We start from the raw sequence: 15,876 nt of genomic DNA, 5'->3' as shown, positions 1-15,876 counted from the left end.
GATCCTCCCACCCTGGCAACATCCTTGTAAATCTTTTCTGAACCCTTTCATGTTTCACAACATCTTTTTGATAGGAAGGAGACCAGAATTGCACGCAGTATTCCAACAGTGGCCTAACCAATGTCCTGTACAGCCGCAACATGACCTCCCAACTCCTGTACTCAATACTCTGACCAATAAAGGAAAGCATACCAAACGCCTTCTTCACTATCCTATCTACCTGCGACTCCACTTTTAAGGAGCTATGAACCTGCACTCCAAGGTCTCTTGGTTCAGCAACACTCCCTAGGACCTTACCATTAAGTGTATAAGTCCTGCTAAGATTTGCTTTCCCAAAATGCAGCACCTCACATTTATCTGAATTAAACTCCATCTGCCACTTCTCAGCCCATTGGCCCATCTGGTCCAGATCCTGTTGTAATCTGAGGTAACCCTCTTCGCTGTCCACTACACCTCCAATTTTGGTGTCATCTGCAAACTTACTAACTGTACCTCTTATGCTCACGTCCAAATCATTTATGTAAATGACAAAAAGTAGAGGACCCAGCACCGATCCTTGTGGCACTCCACTGGTCACAGGTCTCTAGTCTAAAAAACAACCCTCCACCACCACCCTCTGTCTTCTACCTTTGAGCCAGTTCTGTATCCAAATGGTTAGTTCTCCCTGTATTACGTGAGATCTAACCTTGCTAATCAGTCTCCCATGGGGAACCTTGTCGAACGCCTTACTGAAGTCCATATAGATCACATCTACTGCTCTGCCCTCATCAATCTTTTTTGTTACTTCAAAAAACTCAATCAAGTTTGTGAGACATGATTTCCCACACACAAAGCCATGTTGACTATCCCTAATCAGTCCTTGCCTTTCCAAATACATGTACATCTGTCCCTCAGGATTCCCTCCAACAACTTGCCCACCACCGAAGTCAGGCTCACTGGTCTATAGTTCCCTGGCTTGTCTTTACCACCCTTCTTAAACAGTGGCACCACGTTTGCCAACCTCCAGTCTTCCGGCACCTCACCTGTGACTATCGATGATACAAATATCTCAGCAAGGGGCCCAGCAATCACTTCCCCATCTTCCCACAGTGATCTAGGGTACACCTTTATCCATCTTTATCCACCTTTCAAGGTATCCAGCACTTCCTCCTCTGTAATATGGACATTTTGCAAGATGTCACCATCTATTTCCCTACAGTCTATATCTTCCATATCTTTTTCCACAGTAAATACTGATGCAAAATATTCATTTAGTATCTCCCCCATTTTCTGTGGCTCCACACAAAGGCTGCCTTGCTGATCTTTGAGGGGCCCTATTCTCTCCCTCGTTACCCTTTTGACCTTAATATATTTGTAAAACCCCTTTGGATTCTCTTTAATTCTATTTGCCAAAGCTATCTCATGTCCCCGTTTTGCCCTCCTGATTTCCCTCTTAAGTATACTCCTACTGCCTTTATACTCTTCTAAGGGTTCACTCGATCTATCCTGTCTGTACCTGACATATGCTTCCTTCTTTTTCTTAACCAAACCCTCAATTTCTTTAGTCATCCAGCATTCCCTATACCTACCAGCCTTCCCTTTCACCCTGACAGGAATATACTTTCTCTGGATTCTTGTTATCTCATTTCTGAAGGCTTCCCATTTTCCAGCTGTCCCTTTACCTGTGAACATCTGCCTCCAATCAGCTTTCGAAAGTTCTTGCCTAATACCGTCAAAATTGGCCTTTCTCCAATTTAGAACTTCAACTTTTAGACCTGGTCTATCCTTTTCCATCACTATTTTAAAACAAATAGAATTATGGTCGCTGGCCCCAAAGTGCTCCCCCACTGACACCTCAGTCACCTGCCCTGCCTTGTTTCCCAAGAGTAGGTCAAGTTTTGCACCTTCTCTAGTAGGTACATCCACTTACTAAATCAGAAAATGTTGTTGTACACACTTAACAAATTCCGTCTTACGGACCGGTATCTTTCAGAGAGCTATTCGGCTAACAGTCTGTCCTTGTTGGTTCTCTTTGCTGTTTTCCCACTAACTGCAAAAAACGTCTTTTATACCCCAAAACATTGAATAATTTCATTGGTTTGATGTCATCCAAAACTGTAAAATTCAAATTTGATTGGATTTTGATATGTGGAGCATAGTTTAAACTGATTGGTAACACAGCTTCAACCCAATGTTATCTGTTTAAATGTTTCAGCAGGCTCTGTGCTTCTCTCAGTCTGCGCCAGTTTCCATACTCTATTAAAGGTACAGTACACACCTACACCTTCATTACAATACAAAGGTTTACAACAGGAGATAGCAAGATTTTGTCCAGTGTTTCTTGTAGTTTTACAACCGCAGAAGAAACATTCCTGGACTTGATGGGGTTTTTACAACTGGGGGAGAGAAAGTTCAAAATCTGCTCTTGAATGTTTCATACCAAAGATTGGAGCTGGGGAGAGGTAAGATATCCTTTCTTACAACTCCAGAATAAAGAGAGCTAACTGTTTTAATGTCAGTCTTTTAATGCCACTATTTAAATGCACAGTATTCATCTGACTTTCATTTTCTCATGTCTGTTAATTCAAAGTTCACACACATCAGAATTTTCTTTTACAGTCCACCAGATAGAGTCCATTGGAACCACAGCAAAACTCTTGATCCTGAATCCCATCTCAAGACCATGGCCTACAAGGGTAGAGCGTGTGGAGCTTGTAAATGTGGTCTCATCAGCGATACCTGAATGTGTCAGAGTGTCCAAGTTAGGTTTCCTGGTCGATGAGGAATTCAGTCCCAGCTCATGCTGCTCGTATCAAGCTGCTGGAGTCCATTGTGGGCATGGGGCAATGGGGAAGGGAGCACTGAGGGTTCACCAGAGAACAACTGACTCTCCCTGCCCCCCTGAGACAGGCTGGAGGGGATTGAAGATACCGCATTCCCACCCACTCCCTGTGCCTGGAGAAAAGTCCCATCCAGTCACCTTCTCAGGATAACTGGTCAGGACTGAAATCCCCATTCACCATTGGGCAGAACGAAATGACAGACTCACAGGAATTGGCTGCGGCGATGGAGAGGCTGACCTTGACAGTCGGGGCTGCGATTGTGGAGATCCATGGGGAGATTCGTGTACAGGTCCAACCTATCGCAACCATGGCTGTGGAAGCATGAGCAGGAGACCCAGGGCCTCGGGGAGAGGCTGGAGGAGGGGGAGGGTAAAACTAAGGTCTCGGAAGCTGCGATGGAGTCCTCATCCAGTCGGATCCAGGTGCTGGAGCGAGAGGTGCGGGCCTCGTGAAACCATATCGACGACATCGAAAATCGAGATCAGAGGATAAATCTCCGAATTGTCGGGCTCCCTGAAGGTGAGGAAGGTAAGGGATTTCATCCAGAAGAAGACTACGCTTCTCACTAAGCCCTATAAGCCCGATACAGAGAGGATGTTGCTACGCTCCACACGCACCCTTTCGGTTAGTGCCCTCTATTGCCTGCTGGGTGGCAGGGCCTAGCAGGATATTAACCAGTTATGTGAGGTCTGGGAGCAAGAACTGGGAGTGGAGATCTCTTCTGAAACATGGGAGAATACTTGAAAGATCCCAATCTGTAATAGGACATGCGCTACGCAGTTATAAGTTCTGCACAGGGCTCATCTAGCACCAGACCGTCTGGCGAAGTTTAAAAAAGGGGCATCTCAGTGTGCCCCAAATGTAATGACTGGAGCGACTGGGCTTGTATACCCTTGAGTTTCGAAGACTGAGAGGGGATCTGATTGAGACATATAAGATTACGAAAGGATTGGACACTCTGGCAGCAGGAAACATGTTTCCGCTGATGGGTGAGTGCCGAACCAGAGGACACAACTTAAAAATACGGGGTAGACCATTTAGGTCAGAGATGAGAAGAAACTTCTTCACCCAGAGAGTGGTGGCTGTGTGGAATGTCCTGCCCCAGAGGGCAGTGGAGGCCCAGTCTCTGGATTCATTTAAGAAAGAGTTGGAAAGAGCTCTCAAAGATAGTGGAATCAAGGGTTATGGAGATAAGGCAGGAACAGGATACTGATTAGGAATGATCAGCCATGATCATATTGAATGGCGGTGCAGGCTCGAAGGGCTGAATGGCCTACTCCTGCACCTATTGTCTATTGTCTAAAATAAGTGTAGGTACTCTTACCCATTGCTTCTGGACAGGCCACAGGCTCCGTGTTTACTGGAGCGCTGTGGCGGGAGAGATAGGGAGGGTATTGAGGACTGCAGTCAAAGTAGACCCAATATCTCTCCTCTTAGGTCTGCCAAATTTACCATCTTTAGACGGGCATGGGAAGAAACTATTTAATATTCTTGCATACTGTGCGGGGAAGAATGTTCTGATGAATTGTGTGTCTGAGAACCCGCTGGGCTTGCTGGGATGGCAGAAGTTAATTATGGAGCACATTCCCTTGGGCTTTTTCACAAACATAGTGCACCACACAACAGACCATTTTTAATAAGACATGGCAGCACTCCTTGAGTTATTTGGATATAGATTTAACCATTATCTTAACTAGGGCGTTTGTTTAACCAGGATGATTAGATTTGTTAAGGCCTGGGCCCTGGAGGGGGTTTCCCGAGTTAATACGGGTTTGTATACAATGTTCCTGTTCCTTTGTTTGGGGGGCCTTGTGCCGAGCAGAGCTGGTCTGTATTGTGTGTATTTTTGTTTTTCTTTTTTCTTTTCTTTCTTTTTTTGGTGTTGCTTTGCACAGTGTTAGGGATTGCTTTGTATTATAGAGTAGGTTAGTAGTTGGTAGATAGTAGTTGTAATTTGTGTTTTTTTCTTTTTATTATACTGATATTTGTAATTGTTTTTTTCAATAATTTTATATTGCTAATAAATATATTTACAAAATAAAGCTCCAAGTTACTGGGACTGGTTCCATTCAACTCAGGGAGAGCTGTGACTTTCTAACCCCTGCTGTGTAAATGGAACTGTTTCAGGAGACAAGTTGGCCCTGCCTGGTAGGAATACAGCCAAGAGTATATTGCACGTGATATTCCCAAGCAATCTTCCCCCAGTTTTTAAATCGAAAGTGAGTCTGCTCTGATTCCGGGAATAGGTTGTTTGTTGGGCGTGTGCATGGCTAGCAATAAAATCTGTCAGTGGTGGGTGGGGAGGGGAGGGGAGGGCATGATAGAAGTGCAGCAGGTAATCAGGAAGTGACTATAAAAGCTACTCGATGATCAGGAAACGGCACTTGGTTTTACACATTAACAGAGGTTGCACTGACCTGAAGAAAGCAGTTGTGGACAGCAGCATGTCGCTAAGGGGGAGGAAGACTTCTACATATTCCAGGAACCGTTTTCAGGTGAGGCCTCTCCGGGAGCACTGTGTCCAGTTCGGGTCATCCTGTGCTAAGAAGGAAATTATTCAAGCTGGAGAGGGTTCGGATTTGCCAGGATGTTCCCAGGATTGGAGGGTTTGGGTTATAAAGAGAGGCTGCATAGGCTGGGACTTTTTTCACTGGAGTCAAGGAGGTTTAGAGGCGACTTTATACAGGTTTATAAAATAACGAGGGGTATAGATAAGATGAATGGCAGGACTGTTTTCCCTAGGATGTGGGATTGTAAGAGCTGGGGGCATATTTTTAAGGTGAAAAGAAAGCTTTAAACAAATACAAGGAGCAGTTTTTTAACAGAGTTATTCGTGTGTAGAATGAACCTCCTGAGGAAAGGGGTGGATGTGGATAGTTACTTGTTTAACAGATAAGTTCATAAATAGGAAATATTTTAGAGGGATACTGTCCAGGAGCAGGCTGGTAGGGCTAGTTTAGTTTGGGATTATGGTTGCCCCAAAGGGTTTGTTTCTGTGCTATCTGACCCTATGCTTGTATAAATGTAACAGGCTATACTAGCTGCATTACACTGAGCAATGTGGTCAGATTCATTAATAACTTCACAGTGAAGGTGGCTCGAAGTAGCAGAGAGCACATTATGAATAAATTTTAGAATCTGTTTAGGGGAGAGAGGAATGAGTCCTCTCTCAGTTGGTCTGATAAAAGTTGAGTTTGGGAAATTTATTATTTGGAAATTAAGAAGATGGCAGATGAAATGAGCAGATATGTTGAATCAGTCTTCACTGCACAGATACAAATAACATCCCATCAGTCACTGTAAATCCAAAAAGAGAGGGTGGAACTCAGAGAAAATCACAAACTCTAAGCAAACGACACTGAGTAAATTATTGGAATTATGGGCTGACAAAGCCCTGGATCCTGACAGACTGCTCCTGGGATCTTCCTGGATCCTGACGGACCGCTCCTGGGATCTTCCTGGATCTTGACGGACCGCTCCTGGGATCTTCCTGGATTCTGAGGGACCGCTCTTGGGATCTTCCTGGATCCTGACGGACTGCTCCTGGGATCTTCCTGGATCCTGACGGACTGCTCCTGGGATCTTCCTGGATTCTGACGGACTGCTCCTGGGATCTTCCTGGATCCTGACGGACCGCGCCTGGGATCTTCAAAGCGGTGGCTTGAATTTTCAAAAAGCATATTTAGTTTTGGGAAATGTTGCATTTAATTGGACGATAGCAAATGTAATTTCTTGATTCAAAAAGAGGGAGACATAAAGCGGGAGATTACTGGCCAGTTAGTCTAATATCTGTCAGAGGGAAGTTTGCAGAAGCTACTGTTAAAGACATTATAACAGAGCACTTTGTGTCAAGGATCGAGTGAGGAGGTGGGTGGGAGGTCGGGGTGTGTGGGGATCGAGTGAGGAGGTGGGTGGGAGGTTGTGGTGTAGGGATCGAGTGAGGAGGTGGGTGGGGGATCGGGGTGTGGTGAGGGGATCGAGTGAGGAGGCGGGTGGGAGGTCGGGGTGTGTGGGGATCGAGTGAGGAGGTGGGTGGGGGATCGGGGTGTGTGGGGATCGAGTGAGGAGGTGGGTGGGGTTCGGGGTGTGTGGGGATCGAGTGAGGAGGTGGGTGGGGTTCGGGGTGTGTGGGGATCGAGTGAGGAGGTGGGTGGGGGATCGGGGTGTGTGGGGATCGAGTGAGGAGGTGGGTGGGAGGTCGGGGTGTGTGGGGATCGAGTGAGGAGGTGGGTGGGGGATCGGGGTGTGTGGGGATTGAGTGAGGAGGTGGGTGGGGGATCGGGGTGTGGTGTGGGGATCGAGTGAGGAGGTGGGTGGGGGTTCGGGGTGTGTGGGGATCGAGTGAGGAGGTGGGTGGGAGGTCGGGGTGTGTGGGGATCGAGTGAGGAGGTGGGTGGGGGATCGGGGTGTGGTGAGGGTATCGAGTGAGGAGGTGGGTGAGAGGTCGCGGTGTGTGGGGATCGAGTGAGGAGGCGGGTGGGAGGTCGGGGTGTGGTGAGGGGATCGAGTGAGGAGGTGGGTGGGAGGTCGGGGTGTGTGGGGATCGAGTGAGGAGGTGGGTGGGAGGTCGGGGTGTGAGGGGACCGAGTGAGGAGGTGGGTGGGAGGTCGGGGTGTGAGGGGATCGAGTGAGGAGGTGGGTGGGAGGTCGGGGTGTGAGGGGATCGAGTGAGGAGGTGGGTGGGAGGTCGGGGTGTGAGGGGATCGAGTGAGGAGGTGGGTGGGAGGTCGGGGTGTGAGGGGATCGAGTGAGGAGGTGGGTGGGGTTCGGGGTGTGTGGGGATCGAGTGAGGAGGTGGGTGGGGGATCGGGGTGTGGTGTGGGGATCGAGTGAGGAGGTGGGTGGGAGGTCGGGGTGTGTGGGGATCGAGTGAGGAGGTGGGTGGGGTTCGGGGTGTGTGGGGATCGAGTGAGGAGGTGGGTGGGAGGTCGGGGTGTGGTGTGGGGATCGGGTGAGGAGGTGGGTGGGGGATCAGGGTGTGTGGGGATCGAGTGAGGAGGTGGGTGGGGGATCGGGGTGTGTGGGGATCGAGTGAGGAGGTGGGTGGGGGATCGGGGTGTGTGGGGATCGAGTGAGGAGGTGGGTGGGGGATCGGGGTGTGTGGGGATCGAGTGAGGAGGTGGGTGGGGGATCGGGGTGTGTGGGGATCGAGTGAGGAGGTGGGTGGGGTTCGGGGTGTGTGGGGATCGAGTGAGGAGGTGGGTGGGAGGTCGGGGTGTGTGGGGATCGAGTGAGGAGGTGGGTGGGGGATCGGGGTGTGTGGGGATCGAGTGAGGAGGTGGGTGGGAGGTCGGGGTGTGTAGGGATCGAGTGAGGAGGTGGGTGGGGGATCGGGGTGTGTGGGGATCGAGTGAGGAGGTGGGTGGGAGGTCGGGGTGTGTGGGGATCGAGTGAGGAGGTGGGTGGGAGGTCGGGGTGTGAGGGGATCGAGTGAGGAGGTGGGTGGGAGGTCGGGGTGTGAGGGGATCGAGTGAGGAGGTGGGTGGGAGGTCGGGGTGTGAGGGGATCGAGTGAGGAGGTGGGTGGGAGGTCGGGGTGTGAGGGGATCGAGTGAGGAGGTGGGTGGGGGATCGGGGTGTGTAGGGATCGAGTGAGGAGGTGGGTGGGGGATCGGGGTGTGGTGTGGGGATCGAGTGAGGAGGTGGGTGGGGGATCGGGGTGTGGTGAGGGGATCGAGTGAGGAGGTGGGTGGGAGGTCAGGGTGTGGTGTAGGGATCGAGTGAGGAGGTGGGTGGGGGATCGGGGTGTGTGGGGATCGAGTGAGGAGGTGGGTGGGGTTCGGGGTGTGTGGGGATCGAGTGAGGAGGTGGGTGGGAGGTCGGGGTGTGTGGGGATCGAGTGAGGAGGTGGGTGGGAGGTCGGGGTGTGTGGGGATCGAGTGAGGAGGTGGGTGGGAGGTCGGGGTGTGTGGGGATCGAGTGAGGAGGTGGGTGGGGGGGCGGTGTGTGGTGTGGTGATCAAGTGAGGAGGTTGGGGAGGTCAGAATGAGGTAAGGAGATTGAGGGAGGAGGTTGAGGAGGTCAGAATGAGGTACGGAGATTGAGGGAGGAGGTTGGGGAGGTCAGAATGAGGTACGGAGATTGAGGGAGGAGGTTGAGGGGGTCAGAATGAGGTGCGGAGATTGAGGGAGGAGGTTGGGGAGGTCAGAATGAGGTAAGGAGATTGAGGGAGGAGGTTGGGGAGGTCAGAATGAGGTAAGGAGATTGAGGGAGGAGGTTGAGGAGGTCAGAATGAGGTAAGGAGATTGAGTGAGGAGGTTGGGGAGGTCAGAATGAGATACGGAGATTGAGGGAGGAGGTTGGGGAGGTCAGAATGAGGTAAGGAGATTGAGGGAGGAGGTTGGGGAGGTCAGAATGAGGTAAGGAGATTGAGGGAGGAGGTTGGGGAGGTCAGAATGAGGTACGGAGATTGAGGGAGGAGGTTGGGGAGGTCAGAATGAGGTACGGAGATTGAGGGAGGAGGTTGGGGAGGTCAGAATGAGGTACGGAGATTGAGGGAGGAGGTTGGGGAGGTCAGAATGAGGTACGGAGATTGAGGGAGGAGGTTGGGGAGGTCAGAATGAGGTAAGGAGATTGAGGGAGGAGGTTGGGGAGGTCAGAATGAGGTAAGGAGATTGAGTGAGGAGGTTGAAATGAGACTGAGGGGTCCTGGAATTCAAGGTGCTGCCTAGTGATTGTGTAGAAAGCTGGGGAAATGTGTGTTAAAGAACCCTGAGATTTATCCGGACTGAGGAAAAGGTTCAGAGATAAAGCTCGGAACCATATTGGCCACAAACTTCTGTATCAATGCAGTGGGTGGATGGTGCACCAAAGCCTGGGGCGGCTGTACTGGAGCTGTGCATCAGCTACTCCCCTGAACAGCAATCCATGCGCTGTGTTTGTAAACCTTTAGCACAGACCTGTAACCCACAGCACTTCCTACTGTTCCAGTTCACTCCATAATTTATGTACTCACTTTTCGAAAGTCTGAAATACTAACACCAGTTTGGTGACATAAATGCATGCTGCTCATCAACAGTTAATAAACAGGGACATGGATGTCTTCAGCTGTTTGAACAAGTCACTCAGCTGTTTACAAAGGAACCTCAATTATCTGGCATTCCATTATCCAAATTTTGGATTAACCAGTAAGATCCCAAGGTCCCGATGCTTGGCTAAACTGTATTATCCAGCATTGATTATTCGAACATTTGTGTCGTTTGGATAATCGAGATTAGTGGGCGGCACGGTGGCACAGTGGTTAGCACTGCTGCCTCACAGCGCCGGGTTCAATTCCCGCCTCAGGCGACTGACTGTGTGGAGTTTGCACGTTCTCCCCGTGTCTGCGTGGGTTTCCTCCGGGTGCTCCGGTTTCCTCCCACAATCCAAAAAGATGTGCAGGGTCAGGTGAATTGGCCATGCTAAATTCCCCGTAGTGTTAGGTAAGGGGTAAATGTAGGGGTATGGGTGGGTTTCGCTTCGGCGGGTCGGTGTGGACTTGTTGGGCCGAAGGGCCTGTTTCCACACTGTAATGTAATCTAATCTAATCTAATTTCTCTGTATCTAGAGACATCCACTGGGACCCAGGGAACACGCTGTACTGATAGTAATTCCTGACGACCAAGGGGATAAAAGATTATCGTGGATAGGTGGGAGATACAGGAATATGGAGTTGGAGTTAAAATCAGACCAGCGGTGATCTTACTGAGGGGCACAGCGCCCTTCTCTTGTTCCTTTCTCAGAGACAGAAAGTTCCGAGGTTGTGTTTGGTCATTTGTAAATTGTTGTTTCCTGAACTTCTTGTCTACAGCCTCTCTATCTCTGTGGTACACTGCCAAGGATTCGTCTGGGCTGTCTGCTCCTGCTATTAGTTTCTCTGGTTTTGATGTAAATCTCAGAAATAAACAAAACAATCTCCAGTGAAACTGTCACGTCACTTTGTGAAATTTTGTTTACGCAAATTTATTTTTCAGAAATATAACAGCGAGAGTGCTGTTCTCTGGATTCTCAGTTTCACAAGTGGGTCGTATTTAGAATATTGCAATCTCATTCAACTGAGAATCTCAGAAAGCCAACTTTCAGTTAGAATCAGTCACGGAGCAGACGTTGAGGTGGACCAGTCCTAGAAACAGAGCGGCTGCAAGACCAGGTCAGAGACTGGGAATCCCGGAGTGAGTAACTCATCTCCTGACTCCCGAAAGCATGTCCACCATCTACAAGGTACAAGTCGGGAGTGTGATCACAGAGCAGGATGGTAACATCAACGTTACTGTGCCTCCTGGTTAGATGACTGGATGATTACTGTTGTTATTCTGTCTCCAAATCATTAGAAGCAGGAAACTGTTCAATCCACAGACCATTAGATGGTGGCATTGATTTCTAACATAAAACATGTCTTTGTTCCAGCCATTAGTTGACCCCAAACCTGGAGATTTGATTGAGATATTCCGAGGTGCTTATGTACACTGGGCCATCTACGTTGGGGATGGATATGTCATCCACTTAACTTCAGGTAAAAGTGACAAGATCTTCCTGCCTGCTCCTGCCCCACTGAAGGCAGCACTTTGCTAATTGATGTTTCTTTCTCTGGATTATTTGCTTGTTGTCCTTCAGCACCAGCCTGAACCTGGCCACTGTCTCCTAAATGTTTCCCCACTGACTCCTGACCCACTTGGGCAGCTCATTTCCAAGGAGCAGGTCCAACAACGCATCACTCCTTGTTGGGCTGGACACATACTGCTGGAGAAGTCACTCCGAAACACAATCCAGGAACATTTGCCCTTCGCTGCCCGTATCCCACTACATGTTTAATTAATTGAAGTACCCCATTATAACTGCTCTGGAATGCAGGCTTCTTGGTTGAATAGCACGGCAGATTGTTCTTCAAGATGCTTTTCCACCACACTGAGCAATGTAACTGTCCCCTCTGTGTTCCATAGCTCTCACCAAATTGACTCCATCCTTCAAAGCTGTGAGACATCCTCTTTCTCCAGACCTCCTTGACCCACACAGTTCCCCTTCCTCCTTTCCTGAACACCTTATACCCAGCGAGACGGAATACCCAGTGTGGCCCTTCCGTTAACTAGCTCTCCGTCACCATCACAACATCGTAATGCCACATTGCTATCTGTGCCTGTAACTCCCTGATCTGACTGACCATACTCCCTGCATTTACGGACATGCAGCTGAACTCAGTTTGGAACTTTCTTCCTTTCTCCCCTTTTTCTGTTACCTTCCTGTGTTTTTTATACCAGTGCCAGCTGTTTTCCGAAGGATTTTGTCAGCCCTGCTATTAACCTCCAATCTTCTCTCTTGTTGGATCCTAGTCTTCATTGTCCTCTGAAATGGCAAAGCAAGACACTCAGTACAAAGGCACCAAGAGCCAGGGACTACACTTTAGGCCAACCAGGAACACCCACAGCTGGGGGGGGAGGGCGGGGGGGTTGTGACCCACTCCGATTCTTTCGAAGACAGTCATATTTGGGCGTCTTCTCCAGGAAATGAAGCAAACCTAGAGAAACCATTCCTCTCTCCTGGCTCTGCCCAGGTGTGTCTCTGCTCTCTCCCTGCCCCTTGGAAATGACCAGGACCAAGTGGGTCAGGAGTCAGTGGGGAAACATTTTGGAGACTGTATTATCAGCTTCAGGATGGTACTGGAGAATGACATGCGACAATCCAGAGGACGAAACGACAGTTAGCGGAGAACTGACTTCAATGGGGCAAAAACACGATGAGATTCTGTGGAATGTCAGCAAGATCAGGCACTGAACAGTGGGCCACCCTCAAAGAGCAGATGGCTTGTGATTCTCAGTCAACCCAGGAGTCACATATAGGCCAGACCAGGGAAAGAGGTCAGATTTCCCTCCCTGAAGGACATGAGTAACACAGATGGGCTGCCATTAAACTAGCTCCTTATTCTACCTGTGTGCAATTCTGGTCTCCTTCCGATCGGAAAGATGTTGTGAAACATGAAAGGGTTCAGAAAAGATTTACAAGGATGTTGCCAGGGTTGGAGGATCTGAGCTACAGGGAAAGGCTGAACAGGCTGGAGCTGTTTTCCCTGGAGCGTCGGGGGCTGAGGGGTTTCCTTATAGAGGTTTATAAAATCATGAGGGGCATGGATAGGATAAATAGACAAAGTCTTTTCCCTGGGGTCAGGGAGTCCAGAACTAGAGGGCATAGGTTTAGGGTGAGAGGGGAAAGATATAAAAGATATCTAAGGCGCAACTTTTTCACGCAGAGGGTGGTACGTGTATGGAATGAGCTGCCAGAGGAAGTGGTGGAGGCTGGTACAATGACAACATTTAAGAGGCATTTGGATGGGTATATGAATAGGAAGGGTTTGGAGGGATATGGGCCAGGTGCTGGAAGGTGGAACTAGATTGGGTTGGGATATCTGGGTCAGCATGGACGGGTTGGACCGAAGGGTCTGTTTCCATGCTGTACATCTCTATGACTCTAATTGAAAGTTTACCATCTGCTTTAGTGGGATTCATACTGATGTCCCCAGACTATTAACCTGGGCCATTGACATTACCATTGTGAGAAACTTGTACATCTTTCTTCTCCAAGGGAGGGAACATCAGAGATAGGGAGGTACAATTCCTATCATTCCATGCAGTCTCATCCTGGTACAGGGCTATCATATATTTCATGCCCTTCCTGTCTCGCTTCCACCCGAGCGGAAAGGGAACCACCTGGGCCCCTGGCCTACCAGAGGCTTTTGTTCAGACCTTTTACAGTATACTTTACCCATTCAACCCAGGCATTTGCATCCCCGTACCCAGTCTCTATCTCGATGGTCTGTTTCACGTCCTTTACCTCTATAATTTTTACTACTTTAGGATCATCGGGAGGGGTGAAATGTTGTATCTCATTACCCAGTAATTCTACCCGTTTTCCCTGTCCTACACTAATTCGAAAACAACAGCCCACAAACTCCTTCCCATTTGTTTTCATTTCAATCCCAAATGTTTCATTTAATTGTATCTCATAAGTGCCCCCCCCCCCCCCCCCCTCCCCGCCCCCCAGAATTGCTTGGTGCCATGTGGTTTTTCTTATCGTTAAGTATATGGGGTTACACTTCTTATCGAGACAATCGCGAGCTGGTCGGAAGGGGTCCCGGTGTACTGTGACGAGACCATTATACCAGGTACCATCCCCGAGGCCATCCCCATAGGACTTAAGATGTATCTCTGAGCTGCGGTACTGTCTCTGATTAACTACAGTCCCACAATTTACTAAACTGCATGCATCAGTGTCTATTACTTGTGGATTATCAGACTCAGGAACCGTTAATAATACATATGAAAATGATATTTGCCAAAATCCCAATACTAAGAGGGCCAGCATCATAACTCTAAACATTCCCAGTATTCTAATCATCATGCTGAAGCTCAAAAAGGCTTAATATACAATCTTACAGAAATAATCCCGCGCTCGCGTCGCCACTGTGTAGTCAGTTACTCAAAGTCTCTTTAGTCTGAGTTTCAGCGGGTCTTGCGTTAATTCGGCTGTCCAGACTTTTTCCTCAACTGGAGGGTCCACTGGCCCTTTGAACCGAGTATAATGAGTCCAGCCTTTTTCCGCCGTCATTATTGCCGTTTCGGTTAAAAGAGCCTGGTACGGCCCTTCCCAGTCCGGCTGCAATTTAGTCTCTGTCCATGATTCTATTAAGACTCAATCTCCTGGCCGGATGGGATGAACAGCGGATTCAAGGGGCAGAGTCTGTGCCAATAAACCCTGTTTCCTGAGGAAAAACAAAGAGGACAAGCCCAGTATATACTTCTTTAAAAACAAATCTTTAGTTTCAGGAATCGGCAATTCTCCATTCGTTCCCAGATAAGGTAATCCAAATAAAATTTCATAGGGGGATAGTCCCAAATCTTTCCTCCGCCAAGGGACAAGCCCAAAAGGCATCCTTTAAATCTATCCCACTAAACCATCTGTAATCATGAGGGATCTTACTTAATAATGTGTAAGGGTTTGGCACCACTGGGTGCCTGACCTGTACTATTCGATTTAATGTTCTCAAATCCTGCACCAATCGATAAGTTCCATCAGATTTCCACACTGGTAGAATTGGGGTATTATAAGGAGACATACATGGCTCCAACAGTCCATCTCTAATCAGTCCCTCAATTACTGGCTGCAGTCCCCGTTTACCTTCTATGGAAATAGGGTATTGTCGTTCACAGACAACGTCCCCTTTCTGTTTTAAATTTATTAAAAGGGGAGGGATCTGTAGTTTTCCACGATTCCCTTCTCTAGACCATACCATACAATAGGGTCTATCTCTCTCTCTGCATCCTCTGTCAACATTGCCAGTTGTACAACTAATTCTTTTTCCTGAATTCCAATCTCCAATCCTAAAAGGATAATTAAGTCTCCCCCCAGTAAGTTACTTCCTATATCAGGGATATACAGCAGTTCCCCTGTGACCCTATCCTTAGGACCTTCTATCATCCCAGGTATACAGACTGGGCCCCAGAAATTGATCAATTTGTTCAGACAACCCCACCGGATCCTCAACCAGGACCTTCATTTTCTGTTTAAATGTTCTGACCTCCCCACTGGTGAGGGGGGCACTTACAAACCCAATCTCTTTGTCCCCTATGGGTACCTCCCAAAGGGGATAAGTCGTTACGTTTTTCCCCTTTTTCTTTCTTTAAAGAAATATTGCAATATTTCTAGCTCCCCATAACTTCAAACACCAATTCATCAATTCATGCTTGACTAACCTTTAAAGCCTGTTCCTAACTTATAAATATATTTATATATTTACGTTAATTTCTTCAGTATTTAATAGTTAAAATGCAAAATGCATACAGTTCCCAATTTTGCAATTCACTGTAATTACCCAGTTTTAGTCCTGTAATTTAGATCCAAAATTAGTTTTCTTAAATAGTCCTGACCAATCATTGCTCAATTACAATACTATAGGTCGTAAAATAATCAGAGCTGCCTTAAAAGAATTTGTCTACTCAAGTTTAAAAAAACTTCTAATGCATGAACAATGGCCGAATCCAAGGTCACAGATATTAACCATAGAATTTTGCTTTTACTACAATCTAATG

General features: G+C 48.2%; 1 protein-coding gene and 1 long non-coding RNA gene across 3 annotated transcripts in view; one reads left to right on the top strand and one right to left on the bottom strand.

Annotated features, from left to right (window-relative positions):
* Positions 1-2,492: 2,492 nt before the first annotated feature.
* Positions 2,493-15,776, bottom strand: LOC148136191 (uncharacterized). The gene is made up of 3 exons (XR_015754651.1): positions 14,224-15,776; positions 5,240-5,363; positions 2,493-2,718 (listed from the first exon to the last, which is right to left on the bottom strand). It is a non-coding gene; the product is annotated as an uncharacterized LOC148136191 (long non-coding RNA).
* Positions 2,904-15,876, top strand: part of pola2 (polymerase (DNA directed), alpha 2) — a 60,045-nt gene continuing 47,072 nt past the window's right edge. The window contains exons 1-3 of one of the 2 annotated variants that reach the window (XM_087983823.1): positions 2,904-3,341; positions 5,246-5,317; positions 11,207-11,312. In XM_087983823.1, the coding sequence (XP_087839949.1) occupies positions 5,267-5,317; positions 11,207-11,312 (157 nt within the window). In that variant the 5' untranslated portion in view covers positions 2,904-3,341; positions 5,246-5,266. Of the gene's footprint in view, positions 3,342-5,168; positions 5,318-11,206; positions 11,313-15,876 lie in introns of those variants that run through there. The other variant, XM_087983822.1, reaches the window with a different exon arrangement.

This window comes from Chiloscyllium plagiosum, unplaced genomic scaffold (genome assembly GCF_037043375.1).
Source record: "Chiloscyllium plagiosum isolate Xiang-an unplaced genomic scaffold, Cpla_swu_hap1 HiC_scaffold_46, whole genome shotgun sequence".
In the NCBI taxonomy this organism is placed as follows: Eukaryota; Metazoa; Chordata; class Chondrichthyes; order Orectolobiformes; family Hemiscylliidae; genus Chiloscyllium; species Chiloscyllium plagiosum.
This window is presented reverse-complemented; position numbering and strand designations above follow the sequence as displayed.